Source organism: Balaenoptera musculus, chromosome 20 (genome assembly GCF_009873245.2).
Source record: "Balaenoptera musculus isolate JJ_BM4_2016_0621 chromosome 20, mBalMus1.pri.v3, whole genome shotgun sequence".
NCBI classification, from domain to species: Eukaryota; Metazoa; Chordata; class Mammalia; order Artiodactyla; family Balaenopteridae; genus Balaenoptera; species Balaenoptera musculus.
Window position 1 is genome coordinate 11,702,733 of NC_045804.1, and position 18,327 is coordinate 11,721,059.

Below are 18,327 nucleotides of genomic sequence, written 5' to 3' on the forward strand. Positions count from 1 at the left end.
GTGCGGCCCGGCAGCTGTCCTGTGCTTTGTTTCACAGTGGCAGTGGCACGCTGGTGTCCACAGTGTGAGGACGCTGACCCCGGGCAGCTGCTGCTCAGAAGAGCTCCCGCCGTCCCCTGCCCCCCGCCCCCCGTCTGTCTGGTCTCCATCGGTTTCCTCCTCGGCTCTCGTTGGTTTCTTCCTGGGTTGTTTCTCTTTCCCATTTGCCCCCTCACCCCCGCCTTTTGGTTGGTGACCCCAGACTCTGTGATCCCCCAGGGTCCATGGTGCTGCCCCATCTCCGCTCCCTATGTTTACACGCCCCCACCCGTGTGTCGGGACCTGCCGCCGGGCAGCGCGGGCGGGGTGTCCTCGCCGCTGCTCGCCATCCGCCGTATTCATGACACGCTGTCCCTCTTTGAAGGCTCACCGTGAGCCAGGTCTAAAAAGTTTGAAGAAAAAGAAAAATCTTAAAAAAACAAAAAAACAAAAAGATGAAAAACAGGAAAAGGACTTTTTTTTCCTGAAAAACAAAAACAGATATGCATGGACTCCGGTGTACGTACTGTTATCTCTGCATCTGACCCCCCAGCACACGCTGGCACCTGTGTCGGGAGAGGGAGGGTGCTGGGGGCTCCACGAGGCTTGTGGCCCCGGGGGCATCCTTCCAGGCCGCACCCAGAGAAGGGCTCGGGCCGAGCCGGGGGGCCTCCTGAGGAAGCTGGCCGCTCCTGTGAGGGAGGCCACAGCCCCCAGCCCTGCCTGCCCGCCAGGCCGGGCTCCCGACCGCTTCCTTGTCCCGGACGCCGTTGGACGATGTACAGACCAGAGCACGGCGCCAGCCTCGGGGCGCCGTGACCGTGACTGCACAGTGCACTGGCGGGGAGGGGGACCGGCCGCACTCGGACATTCCAAAGACCTCCAGAGACCACCCCCAACCCCACGTGTTCTGGAAATCATTTCTCTAACCAGCCTGTGAAGGAGTGAGGGCGGCTCTGGGCGCTACACCCCCGCACCTGCCATCGGGGAGCAGGCAGTCCCTGCCCAGTCCTCCCTAAACGCTCTCGTCTCTTTGTGTGTCTTGGTGACTTCAGAAACAGACATGCTGGACTTAGTGGCTGCTGAAATGGCCTCTTCACGCCTTGAATCTGGGAAGTGAGCGAGGGCGCAGCCGCTCCGCCCTTCCCGCCACGGGAGCCCCCGTGAAGCTGTGGACGCTCCTTTTTCTGATGTGATTTAGCAAAACCCTCCCGCCCCCTCCCGTGGACTAGGACATGGCTGGTAGCATTTGTGAGAGAAGCAGCTCAAGACGCAGACAGACCCTGTTTTATAATTAAGGAAAAAACAAAGCCAGAACACGGACCTTTGTAAAAAGAGCCTTCTATGTTGGTGTTCTAATTTTGCTAAAAGATCTCAAATCCAGGGGATTCCATGCTCAATGGATGAATGTAGACACAAAACCGCAAAACTTGTATGAAGATGTAAAGTGCTGAAAATATTTTTCCTGTTTCCTTTCGTCTTTTTTTTTTTTTTTAATCTGAAATTGTGCCCTGTACTGCAGTTGTTTGAATAAAAGTTTTATTTATTGCATCGAGTTGGGTGTGGCGCCTCCTTCCAGCCCCTCTGCGTGTGTCCGGGCCACACGTGTGTGTGTGCAAGCCTGCGTGTGTGCAAAGCCTGGCCTCCTCGCCGACAGAATAACCAAGGTGCAGAGAGTGCCAGGCCACAGTGCTCTCCCTGGGGGCACCTGGGGAGGCCCGCACCCTGGGTGAGAGCCACGTGGGCCTGATCCAGGGATGCCCTGCCTGAGCCGACGTGCTCCCTGGAGCTTCCTCCCTGCAGACCCCTCCCGGGGGCTGGAGAGCCAGCTCTGCCCTGTGGCTGGTGGCACATGCTCCTGGCAGCATACGCCAGCTGCCAGGCGTCCCCCCATCCTCCATCCGGCTTATGTCCCCTCGGAGTCCTCAGACCTCACTCCCACCCGCTCCACCTGCACCAGCCGAGCCCTGTGTTTCCTTGCAGTGCCGACGTGGAAGTGGCCAGATTTTGAGCGGCCCCTGACTAGAGTTAGTAAGTTGCCCTGGTTTTCTTATGCTGGGGTCCGAGGGTCTGCTGAACCTGCGTCTGCTCTCGGCTCCGGGTCTTTGCTTCCCTGGACCTCTCCTTGGGCTCTCGGATTTCCTCCCTCTGGAAGCTTGCGGGTCTGGCCTGGCCCTCTGTCTGGGTTCCCTGTTGCTTCTGCTGGGTGCTTTGGCCATAATCGGGGTGAAGCCTGGTGATCAGCTGCGAGGCTGGCTTTGGGCTCCTTTGGCTGAGTGCCCCTCAGACTGGTCCCTGGGCGTGGGTCTGAGCCCGTCCTGGCTGGCTCCTGGGTTGGTGAGTATCACAGCCCCTCGAGGGCTCGGGAGACCAGGATGGGTCTGGGGGTAGCACCATGGCCTGTGCCCAGGTGAGAGCCACAGGCACACGGGAGCAGGAGCATGCTCTGCATCTGCCCCGCAGGGGATGAGCAGATGCAGTGGCTCCGTTCTGCCCAGGCTCACCTGCTGTCTGCCCCGACATGGCTCCAAGGGGCTACTCCAGGCTTTCCGGAGCAGGCCCCGGTGGCCTCCTCCAACTCCCAACTGGTCATGGTCCCTTCCCCTGTGCCGTTGGAAAGCAAGCGCCAACAGCTGGGGTGGGGGGGGTGTGCAGGGGGAGCCCACTGCCCTGGGCTCCTGTGCCTGGGTCTGGGCGGCACTGCTGCCCCTCTGCCCCACCCCAGCCCTGTCACTGAGAAGTCTGCTGTGTGAAGCTGGCACATGGGCCCTTTACAAAGATGGTCATCCCTTCACCTCCTTGGGTGTCACGGCGATGCCATCCTCCCTGTGGGCAGCCGGACCACTCCAGCAGGTCCTGGACTCTCCCTCTCCCTCCTTCGCTGCCTTTCTTGTTTTTGTGTGTATTTGTTTGTTTGTTTTGGCCGCACTGCGCGGCTTGTGGGATCTTAGTTCCCTGACCAGGGATCAAACCCAGGCCCCCAGCAGTGGAAGCACAGAGCCCTAACCACTGGACTGCCAGGGTTTTTTATCTATATATATGTTTGGGGTTTTTTTCCTGCCTTTCTCTTGAGGAGCTGCAGTGTGAGTTCTGGAAAACTCTAGAGACAAGTGCTCCTGAAACTGGGGGATGGGAGAAATGATTTTGACCCTGGCTCAGCAGTGGGTGACCTGGGCCACTCTCCTCCCCTGCATCTGTCCCTCTTCTTCCGAGATGCTTTGAGACACCTGCATCTCCCGCCCCCACCTTTGCTGCCCTCGTGGTCCCTCTGAGCTGGTGGAGCCCAGCTGATCTCACCCACTGGAGGTACTGGAAGGGGGTGAAGGCTCAGGGAGGCTCGTATGACCTCTGCCTAGAACCCCACCCCTGGATGGTGGGGCAGAGCCCCAGGGGCACGGCGGGCAGGGGTGCACTCATCCCTGGGAGCACACAGCACGGCGGCCGCAGGGTCTGCCTGTCCTGATGGTTCTACCAGGGGCGGGGGTGTCACAAGCCACCTCTGGTTGGTTGAGGGACATTGCTCAGCTTTGCCAGAGCTCACAGCCCTGGGAGGAGGGCCGGGGAGGAGAACGACTCAAGTCCAGAAGGGCCGATGTTCTGAAGTTGTGGCACGTTTTAAGAGGAAAACGTGGAGAAAGTTGAAATCTATGCTGTGACTGCTCTTCGCTCCTCCTCTGCTCCGGAGTCACCACAGGACACAAGCCACGCTTCGTGCTGACCGGGCTGTTCTCAGAACCACCCCCTTTCTTACTCAAGAAGTGGATTCAGAAGATAACCGAAGGCGATTCCACCAAATCCGCAGGGACGAATGTTTCGTGAGCCTGGACCTGAACGCTGCTCGGCTGCAGGGGTCCCACCTCGTCAGGCTGTGGGGGTCTGCAGAGGACTGGGTGGTGGGCACAGCCATTCCTGGCGGGGGGCCTGGCTCGTGCCTGCCTTCACCATGCCCGGGACTTCAGGCCTGCCCCCCGGAGGGTGCAAATCCATTCCGTATAAAAGCTACCGGCTGTCCGTGTGTCCCTGCTCAGGAGGGGGACAGAGCCCAGCCCCCAGTCCTCCGCCTGAGTGCCTGGTGGCCCTGCCTGGGGAGGGGCCCTGGCGTCCTGACAGCACTGACCCTCGCATACTCCAGCGTCTCCCATTTGGGTCAAGAAGAGCTTGTTCTGTGTCTGGGTGGTCTGCTGTTGATTGGCCCCGGCGTCCACCCCTGGGCAGTGACGGACGTCTGCAGGACAGCAGCATCGGCAGTGCCTCAGGTCCAAATCTTGTCATGTTTTGTCATCCCACTGTTGACCCCCAGTCCCTCACCTGGGGTCACTCAGGTGCCCTCCCCGGGGGTAGCTCTTAAGCCTATTCTTTCACAGAACATTCCAGAAAGTGGTGGGCACCCAAGGGGGCCTCATGCTTCCTCTGATGCTGAAGGGTGGGAGTATCCCACCCAGGGGTCTCTGGCCGGGGCTGCAGGAGGGAGTCGCTCCAGAGGTCTGGAGTGATTACAGCTGCCACCTGCTTCCTCAGAACCTGCAGTGTGGACAGCACATGCTTCTTCCATGGTCACACTGCTTTGGGGGAGGAGAAGAGGACAGTGTGGGTCAGAGGCCAGACACCCTCTTCAGGGAGGTCTTCCTGGTTCAGGTGGCAGTGTGGGTTTGCCACTGACCCTTTCTTTTTTTTTTTAATTGAAGTATAGTTGATTTATAATGTTGTGTTAATTTCTGCCATATAGCAAAGTGATTCAGTTATACCCATATATACATTCTTTTTTATATTCTTTTCCGTTACGGTTTATCACAGGATACTGAATATAATTCCCTGTGCTATACGGTAGGACCTTGCTGTTTATCCATCCTATATATAATAGTTTTCATCTGCGAATCCCAAACTCCCAATCCACCCCTCCCCCACCCCTCTTCCTCCTTGGCAACCACAAGTCTGTTCTCTATGTCTGTGAGTCTGTTTTGTAGGTAAGTTCATTTGTATAATTTTTTTAGATTTTACATATAAGTGATATCATATGCTATTTGTCGTTCTTCACTTAGTATGAGAATCTCTAGGTCTATTCATGTTGCTGCAAATGGCATTATTTCATTCTTTTTTATGGCTGAGTAATATTCCATTGTGTATATACCACATCTTCTTTATTCATTTATCTGTCGATGGACATTTAGGCTGTTTCCATGTCTTGGCTATTGTGAATAGTGCTGTTGTGAACATAGGGGTGCATGTATCTTTTTGAATTATAGTTTCATCTGGATCATATGGCAACTCTAGTTTTGGGGGGAACCTCCATACTGTTTTCCATAGTGCCTGCACCAATCTCCCACCAACAGTGTAGGGAGGTTCCCTTTTCTCCACACCCTCTCCAGCATTTGTAATTTGTAGACTTCTTAATGATGGCCATTCTGACCAGTGTGAGGTGGTACCTCATTGTAGTTTTGATTTGCATTTCTCTAATAAGTAGCAATGTTGGAACATCTTTTCATGTGCCTGTCGGCCATCTGTATGTCTTCTTTGGACAAATGTCTAGTTAGGTCTTCTGCCCATTTTTCGATTGGGTCGTTTGGTTTTTTGTTGTTGAGATGTATGAGCTGTTTGTATATTTTGGAAATTAAGCTCTTGTCAGTCGCATCATTTGCAAATATTTTCTTCCAATCTGTAGGTTGTCTTTTTGTTTGTTTACGGTTTCCTTTGCTGTGCAAAAGCTTGTAAGTTTGATTAGGTCCCATTTGTTTATTTTTGCTTTTGTTTTTATTGCCTTGGGAGACTGACCTAAGAAAACATTGGTACGATTTATGTCAGAGAATGTTTTGCCTATGTTTTCTTCTAGGAGTTTTATGGTGTCATGTCTTATGTTTAAGTCTATAAGCCATTTTGAGTTTATTTTTGTATATGGTTTGAGGGTGTGTTGTAACTTCGTTGATTTACACATGGCTGGTCACTGACCCTTTCTGATGAGAATGTAGGTGTGTCGGGACACACCCGGCTGGAACTCCCTTTCGCCCCTGGCTCTGGTCAGCACAGGCGCCATCCTCCCTTCTCTGGGTCCCTTCCCCTGCTGGGTCCCTGACTCTGGATGGACAAACCTGCCCCGTTTCTAGCCCCACAAGACCCCCCGCCATGACCCTGGCTGCGGACCGCCAAGGGCATGGAGCCCTCCTCTAGGACCAGAGTCCAGTCAAGGCGGCCGCCCCCATGGCTGCCCTGCATCCTCCGTCCCGGGGCAGATGACACTGGTCACAGCAGAACCTCGGTTTCAGAACCTCCAGGCCGCCCCTGCCCGGGGCCAGTGGGGCTGAAGCACATCTGCTCAGACCCAAGCCTGGGAGGCCAGAGAGGACCTGAATGAGAGAGACAGGCCCCACCGGCTGGAAGGGCCTTTCATCAGGTGCAGATGTTCCGAGGCAGGGGTGGAACGGCTGCGGGTGCTGCCAACTGTCAGGCAGCATCTTGGAGACGCAGAAGCCACACGTTGCTCCATCATCAGTCTCCTCTCACTAGTTCATCCTTTGAACAACTGAGCCCAAAGTGCCTCAGTGTTTTAGAAAATGCCAGGTCCTCAGGCCAACACAGGGTTGCCCACCCCACGTTCTATCTTCCTGGGCACCTGGACAGAGCGCCCAGCCAGCTCCTGTGGACGCCCAGCCACGTCAGAGGCCACTCCCGCCCCAGGTAACAGCTCCTGTTCATGCCGAGCCCTCCGTGTCCCACGTGCCATCTGTGCTGTCACCCTTGGGACTGCCTGATGTCCCCCGGCCTGCTCTCCTGTGCCGTCCCCGCCTGGGCAGTTCCTCGGAGCCCACCGAACCCGAGGAGGAGAGGCCTCCGTGAGCACGAGGCCAGGTGCCGGCCCCACCCTGCACTCATCTCGTTCCATCTCAGCCCCTTGTCTGGTGCGTCCGTCTGTCCCTCAGTCGCGGCCCCGGCACGAAGGGGCGGGCACGGCTCCTCTCTGAGGAGGCAGTCAGCCCCTCCGCAGGGGCTACGGGCGTCCACCCCTTCCAGCCCCGTTGCCGCTGGGGTGCCTGCGCCTCGTGTCTGTCGTGTCGGCATGGGGCGGGCCACTCTCTGGGCCCCCAGGATGCATGGGCTGGGCTTGTGTGCTCTGCTGAGCCGTGGCTCTGTGTGTCAACAGCTGTGTCCTTGCAGACGGGCTCAGCTGCTGCTCTCGGGCAGGTGGCAGAGGGGTGCTTGGCCTTGGGGGGCAGCACACTGAGCTCGGGTGCGGCTCATGTGGGGCTGCCTCAGGTTGCGGAGAAAGGACCGGGGCTGATGTGGAGGGCCCCCCCCCCATGCCCACCCACCCTGCCTTTGGGAGGGTTGACAGTTTGAGGTGGGGCACCTGGGGGGGTGAGCAGAGGGAGGCGCGTTGGGGCTCAGCTGGCCTTGCGGACAGCGCCCCTTCCTGGCTCTCCCCAGTGGCCTCTGCCACCCACCGGCCCTGAGCTCAGAGGCTGCGCCGTCAGGGTCCAGGTGGGTGCCGTCCGTAGCCGCAGGGCGGCACTCAGCACCCCTCCCGAAAACCACTAAAACCACTCTTCTCTTCTCAGGAATCCCTTCGCCAGCGTCCAGCTGAAGCCGACGGTGACCAATGACAGGTCTGCCCCGCTCCTCAGCTGACGGCCACGTCTGCACCCACTGCCCGTGGGGCCCCTCCTCCCACACCCTGACCTGTAACCTGTTTTGTTACAATCTGCTTGCTCCCCGTTTAGAGAATTCTCTCCTTCCAAGCCCTTCTGCCCCCACCTCAATCTGGCCTGGGCTGGACCCCGGCTGTTCCTACAGGGTCAGGAGGTGGCATGGCCGTGGTCAAGGAGAGTGAGGGGGGCTGGCCCCTGGAGCGGGGACCTGCTGCCTGGGCTGTGCGGCCAACCTTTTGGATCAGGCCCGTCTGTTGTGTGGGCCGGGGAGCCCCCAGGGTGCAGGGAGGACCATCGCATCAGCTTGTAGCTGTAAGGGGAGCCCCTGTCTGGTCAGTAATGAGGCCGCCCACCTGTACGTGCCTGCGGCAGCATGCAAGAGCAAGGGGGGGGGGAGAGGGGAGGGGAAGGGGTGAGGGGAGGGGGAGGGCGAGGGCCTGCCCCCCTTCCTTGGATTTATTATGAGCACTTAACTTCCCGGCAGACCCTTGACTGGGGCTTTGCTGGGTCTCCCCCCTCCCACTGGCAGTTTTGTGGGCCTCTCTGTCCCAGTTTCTCGCTGCCCACACCCTAACTAACTCCTATCCAGAACTGGCTGCAGGGCCGCCAGCTCTCCTCCCTGTCCCCAGGGTGGTCGGTGCTGTGGCCTGGCTCCCCAAGCTGTGTGCCATTGAGGGGGTCCTGCCCCAGGATTCCTGGGTGGGCCCCCTCAATGCTCTGGCTGTTTCCATATTTCAGCTGAAATATAAGATTTTAGAAACTTTATCGGATCCATGCTGTTTGACATTTGAGGCTGAAATACAGCCGTGCTAACTAACCACGTTGGTGACAGCAGTCCTTACCTCAGGAGACATTCCGGGCAGCGTTCGCTTGCTCCTCCCAGACCCTCCCAGGAGGGGCTCTGCGCACAGCCCAGAACACGAAGCACGGGGGGGGGCGGGACCCCAGAGGCTCTCACCTTGCAGAAGCTGGAGGCAGGCCGGGTGGGGCAAGGCAGGGTCACAGGGCAGATGTTTGCGGTGGAGGGGCACAGAAGCCCCACCTTCTCACAACCCACCTTGCTCCCAGCTCACCGCCCCCTCACCCGGCCTCCCCGTGCTGAGGGACAGGGGCGACCCCTGGAGAGGCAGGAGGAAGAGCTTCCCGGAGAGGTCCCCTCTCACCCTTACCTAGGCAGGGCCAGCTTCCAGGCAGGAAGAAGTGAGGGCTGCAGGTGTCAGTCCGCCGGCCCTGTTCTGGGAAGACACCACAACCTGGGCACCCTAGGGGCCCAAGGTCACTGTCTCCCTCCACCAAGGTGTGCCAAGGACAGTTGGAGGAAGGGGTGGTCTCCCTCCTGCATCCCCCAGTGGTCAGAAGGGACTATAGGGACCCCACCCCAGCGCGGCCCATGCCCCCTCCTGCCCAAGGCTTTATCTGCAGACTCCAAAAGAAAACACGCTTAGCATGAAGGCTTTTTTCCTTAGCTTTGATTTCTCTTAAAAAACAGACAAGAAAGGAACAAGACGATCATTGTACCAGCATCATAAGCCTCAAATAAACAAACAAAAAACAAACTCAAAACAAGTCCCCACCCACACCCCAAAAGCAACAATAAATTTTACGTCTCTTTGGCAACAATAACTTAAAAGCATCCCACTTCGATCTGTTCTGACAACAGCGTTACAAAAATACCCCCTGTGCTGCCCTGCCCCACCCTCCCTCCCAGCTCCACCCCTTCCCACTGTCTCCATCCCTGCGGTAGGAACCCCCTGACACTGACCGTTGGGGGAAGCCCCCACTTTCCTTTGGCGGCTGGGCTGGGCTGGGCACTACCTTGCAGAGGGGAGCCACAGGCACCTCTAGACAGGAGCTGAAGCAGCAGGACTGCAACCTGAAAGCCCCCCATCTTTCGGGCTGCCCACCTCAGTCCCCTCGCAGGGCTCCAGTGGGACCCAGGCAGGAGCCGGCCCAGACCCTGTGGGGAGGGAGAGCTTACGGTCTAACTGATTCAGTGAAGGGGAAACAGCCACAGACTTGGAGCGGGGACACACGAGCCCGGTGTCCTCTTCTTGCACTGAGCAAACCCTGAACCGGCAGAAGGGGCAAAGGGGGCAGGGAGAGGCCGTCCTAGCAGGCCTGTACCTGCCCTCTCACCTGGGGTGAGGACACAGCAGCCTGCAACACACCACAGGAACCTGTGGGCAGGGCATGCGAGGGCCCCTGGCCTCAGAGGCCAAGCAGTCTTGACAGCGGGGGGAGGGGGCAGCTTCAGGGTGAGGGGCGGCTGTAGGGCATCCCTAGGGCCTAGCAGCAAACCCAAGTGTCCAGGACAAATCCTGCCCCCGGGGCAGCACGGGGCTGGTGTGCACAGATGCTCTAATGTCCAGCGCCAGAGAGGGGCCTCTCGTCCTGCCCTGCTCCTCCAGGGTGCTGCATGGGGCACCGAAGCACTTGGAAGCTGCTGCCGACCACTGCCAGGATGAAAGTCCCCACCACTCTCGGTCACCATCCTCGCTGCTGCCGGGAAGAGAACCGGCAGGGGCTCCAAGCAGGGGCTGCCTGGGGCTCAGGCCTCTTTACAGCTGCCCCCAGCACCTGCTGTAGGACCTGGCAAACATGTTTAGGGAGACACTGGGGACACAGGGACTCCTGAGAGCACCCTCCCCTCCAAGGACAGCCAGAGTCCCCTCCCCCAGGACTTTCACCTGGCCTCAATCCCTGGCTTAGGGGCCACTGAGCAGCTGGGGCTGCAGCAGGCCTGCCCGCCTATCTAGGTAGGAGCCAGACGACTATCCTTCCCACCCCATCACCAGGGACCGGGCCCAACAAAGCTCAGCATCAGCCCTCTGAGTCCTCTTTTTACAGGTGGGGAAACTGAGACCCGAACAGGACTGGGCTGGCCAGGGTCACATACTCGCCTCCTGGTGACCTCCTTGCTTGTTCAGCCATCCATTAAGGGCACACTGTGTGACACAAACAGGCCAGCAGGTCCTTCCCTAGAGGCTGCAGCCTCAGGCCAAGGGCAGCAAGGGAGGGGCTGTGTCTGCCTGGGGGACAAGATAACTAGGGGCATCTTAGTGGAAGTGAGCTTTCAGGGAAGCCTACCAGAATTGGGTGGTGGCAACTGGACAGGTATGAGCCCACCTGGTCTGAGGCTGACAGGAGTGGAGCTTGGAGGGAGGGGTGAGCTCAGGCCCCTGAGTAGGGCCCCACCTAGGCACCTGAACCACCACCACCATCTCTGGACAAGCCATTAGATCTGAGATGGGGGGTGGTGGATGAGGCAGACCAGCAGGGGCTGGGAAGGTTCTGGCAGGAGAGGCTGCTGCAGGTCAGAGAGCAGGGTGGGGGGCACTCAGTGTCCAGCCTGGTGCATTCGTAAGAGGGAGAAAAGAGTGGGGGGGCGGGGCGCGGGGAGTGGGCATCCAGCTTACATCCTGAGGGTGCTGAGCCAGCTTTGTCTGGGGCACTGCATCTCCTCAGGGCGGTGAGGAAACGTGCCAAGGTGGCCACAACAAACAGGCCTGGTGTGACCTGACCTCTCCGAGCATCAGTTTCCCCGTCTGAAAACTGAGCTTGTCCAGAAAACGAGAAGTAACGAGCGCAGGGCCTCACACCCAGCAGGTACCCTTCCCGGCCGCCCTCACCACTGTCCTGACTCGGTATCCCCTCCCGCCAGCCCCACCGCAGCCTCACCTCCCACGGACCCGGAGTCCGAGTCGGAGACGTGCGTGATGGAGAAGCGGGACGCAGGCGCTGGTGAGACAGTGAAGCGAGAGAAGGGACTGGGCTTGGCGGGCTTGGGGGGCGCAGCAGGGACGTGCGGGGCTGGCTCCTGGGCCGGCGTCAGCGGGAGGCCATCGTCCCACTCGAACCCTCCGCCTGCGAGGGGCCCGCCGTCAGTTGTGGACCGGATGGGGGAGACCCCGCCCACCAGCGAAGTCACAGGCCCCCGCCATGTTGCCCCGCCTCCATGAGGGCCCCCCCCGCCCCGCCCCCCGTTGCCCCACCCCCCGTTGCCCCACCCTCGCCACCGCGTCACCCCGCCTCCAGCTCACCCTCTTCGGCCGCGGGGCTGTCGGGGGAGCAGTCAGCCCGCCGATGCCGGCCTGGGGTGCTGGGGGAGCCCGGGCTGCCCGCCGGGAACGTGGGGGACGACTCCTTGGCGCCGGGGAAGGGCTCCCCGAGCTCCCGGGTGGGGCTTTCCTGGAGGATCAGAACAGCACGAGTCTCCCATGGCTTCCCGTCCCGCCGCAGACCCCCACTACCCACGCAGAGCCCACCCAGGGCAGCCACCCACCTGGTCGAAGAGGTAGACGGTGACGTCGTCGAAGAAGGACACGGCTTTCTTCTTGCGCTCCAGGTCCTCGCAGAAGGCCTCAGACAGCAGGTTGGGCATCTTAAGCAGGCTGCGCAGGTTGCGCGCACTCTGGCTCTCCGCCACCACCACTGGCACAGGCGGCGCCTCCTCCTCGCTCTCCTCGCTCGGCTCCTGGATGCTGTAGCAGCGGAGCTCCTCGTCCGACTCGTCGCTGTCTTCGCTGTCCTCCTCTTCCTCCTCCGGCCGCGCCTCTGGAGCCGCGGGGACTGCCGGCAGGGCCAGGCAGAGTGGGGTTCTGGGGGCACCTGGGCCCCCTGTCCGTTCCTGCAGGCCCAACCCTGACAGCAGTGCCAGGGTCTCCTGGAGCTCGGGGCGGTGGCTTCCTGAGCTGGGCCGGACCGGAGTCAGCAGGAAAATCTTAGAGCGCCCGGGGCTGGGCATGGGTGGCACCTGGGCTGGGTCTTGGGGCCAGGGAGGCTCCAGCCTGGGGCCCCTGGGGCAGGCGCTTGGCTGTGGGGAAGAGTCCTCAGGCAGTGGCAGTGGCGGCACCTCCCTGGGGCCAGAGCCCTGTGCCTCCCCAAGCATCCCCAACTCAGGGGAGGGCTGTGCAGACGGCAGCCTGGGGCTCTTCGGGCTCTCCAGATCGGGCTCTGGCCCGGGGACTGGGACACCGCCTTGCGTCTCCTTGGGGCCCAAGGGGGGCTCTGGCTCCGTGTCCAGGTCTGAGAAGTAGGCAGAGTCGCGATAGGGATTCTTCCCGCTGAGGCCACCCAGGGAGGCGGAGAGACGAGTCTCTGGCCCGGGGCTCTCACCCTCTGAGGCCAGCTCCTCAAAGGCCTCAGGCTCACAGGGCTCATGCGCCTCCTTGAGTACAAACTCAGGGGACTCGTAGTTCTCCGTGTCATAGCCGCTGTCCAGGGCTCGGGGCTGCCCGCCAGGGGTGCCAACAGCTAATGGGCTGAAGACCTCAGAGCCGCCATCACTGGCTGAGGATGGGATGTCCAGGGAGTCCAGGGAGTCGGGGGTCCCCACCTGCTTCTGTAGGGAGCGGAAGGCTGGTGTCACATCTGGTTTCTCAGCCTGTGGGCCATCGCTGGACAAGTCAGTGAAGACACCAGAAGTGGCCTCAGTCGTGTCCTCGTCTTCACTGCCTGGTGCCTCCAGCTCAGGGAAGCTGCTGCCACTGTCGCTGTCCAGGGCCTGGACTGGCTTGGTGGCAGGCTGTGGGCTGCCAGTGGGCATAGGTGAGGCAGGCAGGGTGGGCGGGGTGCTGGCCTCCTCGGCAGGAAGCAGGGCTCCCTCTTGGGATGGGGATGGGATGGAGGGAAGGGGCAGCTGGAGTCCAGCAGAGCCCTCGGCCTCCTCTGCAAGCCTGGGCTCTGCCTGGGGGCTGTCGCCCCCGCTTCTGGCTGCCTCTATCCAGGGGAATGTGACCAGGCACGGGGCAGGTGTCAGGCCCTCAGCAGGATACAGATGGGGGAGGCCAAGGCAGCGGCCCAGCTTCTTACCAGAGGAGGCCCCCTTTGGCCCAAGGAGAGGCTCTCTACGGTCCTCTGGGATCAGAGGATGGCCCAGCTCAGGGACGGTCTGTAGGGCCTGCTTCACACCAGGGCAGCAGTCCGTGTAGCCTGAGAGGCCTGGGACCCAGAATTCTGGCGCTCGGCTGCCGCTGTTGTTGTTGGCAGATACATTGGAGCTCCAGTGTCTGTGCTGGGCAGCCCTGGGCATCTCAGCCTCCCCCAGCTCTTCCCCACCTGGGGACGGTCGGGTCCCAGAGCTCCCAGAGGGGGATGTGCCCAGCGGGTCCTCAAAGAAGGGCGGGCAGAATGCCCCCACGCCCCAGTCAATATCCTCTGCTCTGGGCTCCGCCAGCATTGGGGTCTCTGGTGACGGTGAGGGTGAGCGTGAGGTGCAAGGCAGGTCACGGGCATGGCTCCTGCGTGGGTAGTAGTCGAAGTGGCCCCAGGGGCCATCAGCGGGCGGCGCGTGGCCCAGCAGTGGCTCCATGACCAGCGAGGCGGCCTCGCTGCCGTCAGAGTCATCATCGTGGTCACTGCCGTCGGGGCGCAGGGTGGCGGCGAGGGTGCTGGGGGCACAGCCGGCGCAGTCGGGGTCGTGGCCTGCGGCAGGCGCGGGGTCTTCCAGGCGGATGAAGTACTCGCTGCCCACCGAGGGGCTGTGAGCGCTGAGCACCGGCACCACGCCTGGGGGAGCGCCGTCAGGGATGCAGAGCTCCTGCAGACGCGCGTCTCGGCCCGGACTCAGTGCGCCCTCAGGCGGCGGGAAGGCCTCAGAGCCGCGGCAGGCTTCCCACTTGTACTCGAAGTTGAGGCCACGGCTCGTCTCAGTCACCGTCAGCACGTCGTCACCATCCGTGTGGAAGCTGTCGCCAGCAAACTGCTCCAGCAGTGGGAAGGATGAGGTGGCCGCAAGCTCGCCCGTGCCCCCCAGTGCCAGGCCTGCCGCCCCCAGCCCGGGGCCCGCGCCGCCCCCGCCAGGCCGCAGTGAGCGCCAGCGCCGCTCAAACTCCTCCTCCGCCTCGGTGGCACCCTTGGCACACAAGTAGGACAGCAGCAGGTGCACTTCCTCGGCCGTCGGCCGCTGCTCAGGCTGCAGCCAGCAGAACTGCATCACCTCATACCTGCAGGAAGGGATGCCCTGGGGCTCAGTCCCTGCCCCGCCACGGGTGGTAGTGCCTGGCCAGGACCCCAGCCCCAGGGAGTGGGCCAGTCCGCCCTCAGCACGAGGGTTCTCACACTCAGAATCCCGAGAGCAGTTAGGGGCAATCTCCTGAAGTGGGCGCGGTGGTGTGGGAGACAGCAGTGGACCGGGGCACTGTTCCCTTAGCTCATCCCTGCCAGGGCTGCAAGCAAATTTGTGTTTTGGATAAAGAGGCCATTCCACTGTAGGCACAGGGTGGGGCCCAGAGGTCACTGCTGGCCGGGGGGAGCCAGGGGGAGCTGGAGACCTAGGCGGTCAGGAGGAGCCACTTATGCTCTGGGGACTCAGAGCACCCCCCTTTGTGTTGTCCTTCCTGCTGGGGACACCCCCAGCCCTGCCTGGCATCACAGGGTCCTCACCAGCGGTCAGAGAGGGTCAGCTGCAGCTGGGGCTTGGGCAGCTTGAGCTGCTGCTCCCGGACAGCATAGGCCAGCACCTGCCGGTCGGAGTGGTGGGGATAGGGCTGCGCTCCCAGCTCAAAGAGCTCCCAGATGGTCACGCCCAGGGACCTGTGGGGGTGACAGCCATCAGAGGGCGGGCATGGCTGGCCAACGCACGGCTACAAAGGGTCTCGAAGACTTGGGTGCCAAGGGCAGCTCCTGTCATCACACCAGCAGCCAGAAGACGGCGCCTTCCTTCAGTAAATGGGCAGTATGTGCCACCTGGCCGGGTCCGAGCCCACGCCCAGGGTGCTTGGACAAATAAACGCCAGACTGGCCCCCCACAAACCCAGTCAATTTGTTCATTCGTTCATTCCCTTGCCGGGCTGAAGCCCAGACACTGCCAGGTGCAGGAGCTGCCCTGGAGAAGCTCCCGGTCCCGCCAGGCACCTGCGGAGGCCAGAGGGAGGGAGGGGTGAGTCTAGGGACACCCCAGCCAGCATAGGTGGGCCAGGCAGCCAGTGCACGCGGGGCTGGGAGAAGGCAGCTGGGATCTTTCCAGTGGGCAATAGCTTCACCCAGCTCCCGGGGACCCCAGGCTGTCCCACGAAACTGGGGGCATGAGGGACAGCAGATTTGGCAACAGAGATGTCACAGCGGCCCTGGCCAAAGCCATCTAGGGGACCCCAGTCAGTGTGGGCAGGTGGGCAGGCAGGGGAGGGTCAGCCAGAGGGAGAGGCGAGCGGGGGAATGGAGTGTCCGTGATGGGGGTACAGTTAATGGCTCACGGGAGACCCCTGGAGAGCTCAGGAAGGGGGACTGGGCCCTGGATCCAGGCCCTGAGGGTTTTATCAGGAGCAGAGGGAGGCCAGACAGGCCTGGGAAGCTGGGAGGAAGCACGAGGGGGAAGCAGAGGCTGGTCAAGGCCAGGGACAGGGGACCACCACAGCCAAGCCTCTAGAGGCTGTAGTCCTGGGTCCAAGCACCCACTCTGTGCCCAGCCCCAAGCCTCCAGGCTGCAGTCACAGGAGACCCCCAGCCCCACTGTCCCCTCTCAATGGGAACAGGTGCTACCATGAGGCCCCACGTCTCATCAACTTGCCCGAGTGCTCTGACCCTGATGTCTTCGGGCGTCGGCCCAGTGGGCCCTGGGAGGGGCAGGGCTTCCTCCACAAGCCCTATGGGCCCTGCCGCTCTGCCAGCCCAACTGCTGTGGGCCGTGGCACCGGGCAGCGACAGGTGGGTCCAGAACCCCCACGACCTCACCTGGGGGCGTATTTGGCCACCTCCTACAGAGCGACAGGGCTACACAAACAAACCTGTCCTCACACACGTGGCCTTGCTTGGCGCGGCCAGCCTGCATCCCCTCCAACACCAGGGAGCCGGCAGGCGGGTGGGACTCAGCCCTCCAGCGCCCCGCGTCCTCACTGGACACTCACTCACCACACGTTGCTGGCCTTGGTCTGGTCCACCACCAGCAGATTGCAGTGCACCTCGTCCACCAGCTCAGGCGCGATCCAGCGCAGTGGCACCCACAGCTGGTCAGCCGTCACAAAGTAGTCCTCCTGTCAGCACGCGGGACAGTGTCACCCCGCGGGCAAGTGCGGCCGGCCCTGCCCTGGCCCGAGCCGGCCCACTCACCCTGTATTTGCCGTGAGACAGGCCATAGTCGCCGATCTTCACCGTCAGGTCGGCTGTGAGCAGGCAGTTCCTCAGGGCCAGGTCACTGAGGGTGGGAGGGTGGGGTCAGCCGGCAGTGCCGGGCTGGGGCATCCAGGGCACTGAGGGGACTGGGCCGCTTGTCGCCGAGGGCATCCTGGGCTCGGTTCGGTCGGTGGGTGGGTGGAAAGGGGCATCTCAGAGGCTGCCTGCCCTGCCCCTCGCCCAGCACTGGACACTTTGGGGGTCTGAGTGGATGGGGCCACACACGTTAGAAGGCAGACAAGGAAAACGAGGCCCAGGGCCAGCTAGAAGTTGCCCAAGGGCCCTCCTTGGACGAGGCCTGCCTCACCGGAACCCCATCCCCTGACCCCAGTCCACTCCCCTGCTTCTCCTGGGACACCAGTCTGCTGACCTGTCCCTTGGGGGCGAGCCAGCCCAGAGACACCGCAGTCTCCTCCCGCCCACCACACTGCCACCCTCAGCTCCCTGAAGGCAGGCATCAGTGGGGAAACTGAGTGCCCCAGGGTCCTGCCCCTGCCCTGTGCACACAGGGCCCCTGGCAGGGTGGGGGTGTGGAGTGCCCACCCAGCAGTGCCGCTCACCCCCACCTTTGCCTCCCACCCACGGCCAGCCCTGGCTGCCGGCTCCTCCCCTGCCTGCTTTGTGGCCCCATGGGTGTCTGGGGCCCAAGGCACCGGGGCAAACGCGGGGTCAGCACACATCGGCCAAAATGCTGCTGTGCTGGGGGCCACAGATGGGCGCTTGGGGCTGGGTGGGCTCGGCGGGCAGGTCGGGAGGCTGGCAGCTGCCCTCTTCAACAAAATCACTGATGCTGGAGTTGCATGTGTCATCACTCAGCACCAGGATATTGTTGGGGAGGACGGCCTGTGTGCTGTCCGGGGCTGGCGGGGCCACGTCCATCGCCACTTCTTCTGGCATGTCCCCCTACGCTGGGCCCTGGCCCGTCTTTCCGACTTCAGGGGCCAGGGCAGGAAGCAGGACAGAGCCACCCCTCCCTATGGGCCTGAGAGAGACAGAGGAGAGTAGGGGCCGCCATAGGGCCACCAGGCAGCGCTGACCACTCTGGGGACAGAGGATGGGCCTCAGGCCCTACCGCATGCCCAGCCAGGCCAGCTGGACAGTGGACGTCGCCTCGCTTAACCCTCCTGCAGAAGCAGGTGTTCAACTCCCATCTGCCTGGTGTTTCTTATTTGACAAAATCCCTTTGTACAGTGGTCCCTAGAGGCTGAACAAAGACTAACCCGGTTAATTGAGGATCCACCTCACGCGGCCCCCGGAGCAAGTGTGGAGGCCCTGCAGGGAGCTCGTGGGCCGCCCGCGCCCTCACCTGTGCACATAGTTGTTGCGATGCAGATGCAGGACGCCACAGGCCACCTCACAGGCCATGCGCTGCAGGGTCAGAGGGTCGGGCGCCATGGACTCTGCCACCCGACAGCTCCGCAGGTAGCCCTTGAGGTCCCCCTGCGGAGAAGAGCAGCACCGTCACCTGCTGGTGGGGAGTGGGTGCCCATGCAAGCCCACCGCCAGGCCCCTCCCTCCTCAGCAGGGCCCGCTGGGGGACCAGGCATCCTGCTGACGGCGCAGG

The 18,327-nt window shown here is 61.7% G+C and overlaps 2 protein-coding genes across 24 annotated transcripts in view; one reads left to right on the top strand and one right to left on the bottom strand.

Moving 5' to 3' along the window:
- BAIAP2 (BAR/IMD domain containing adaptor protein 2) overlaps positions 1-8,028 on the top strand; it is a 70,925-nt gene extending 62,897 nt beyond the window's left edge. For 4 of the 17 annotated variants that reach the window (XM_036837918.1, XM_036837919.1, XM_036837921.1 and 1 more), the window contains one exon: positions 259-1,573. In XM_036837918.1, coding sequence (XP_036693813.1) covers positions 259-958 — 700 coding nt within the window. In that variant the 3' untranslated portion in view covers positions 959-1,573. Of the gene's footprint in view, positions 1-37; positions 1,574-2,001; positions 2,050-7,565 lie in introns of those variants that run through there. The other 13 variants (XM_036837922.1, XM_036837929.1, XM_036837931.1 and 10 more) reach the window with 8 other exon arrangements.
- Positions 8,029-8,146: 118 nt separating this feature from the next.
- Positions 8,147-18,327, bottom strand: part of AATK (apoptosis associated tyrosine kinase) — a 40,606-nt gene continuing 30,425 nt past the window's right edge. For 6 of the 7 annotated variants that reach the window (XM_036837913.1, XM_036837917.1, XM_036837914.1 and 3 more), the window contains 8 exons: positions 18,070-18,203; positions 16,701-16,785; positions 16,503-16,624; positions 15,039-15,188; positions 11,938-14,599; positions 11,696-11,843; positions 11,334-11,519; positions 8,147-10,244 (listed from right to left, as the gene is read on the bottom strand). In XM_036837913.1, the coding sequence (XP_036693808.1) occupies positions 10,204-10,244; positions 11,334-11,519; positions 11,696-11,843; positions 11,938-14,599; positions 15,039-15,188; positions 16,503-16,624; positions 16,701-16,785; positions 18,070-18,203 (3,528 nt within the window). In that variant the 3' untranslated portion in view covers positions 8,147-10,203. Of the gene's footprint in view, positions 10,601-11,333; positions 11,520-11,695; positions 11,844-11,937; positions 14,600-15,038; positions 15,189-16,502; positions 16,625-16,700; positions 16,786-18,069; positions 18,204-18,327 lie in introns of all 7 variants that reach the window. The other variant, XM_036837912.1, reaches the window with a different exon arrangement.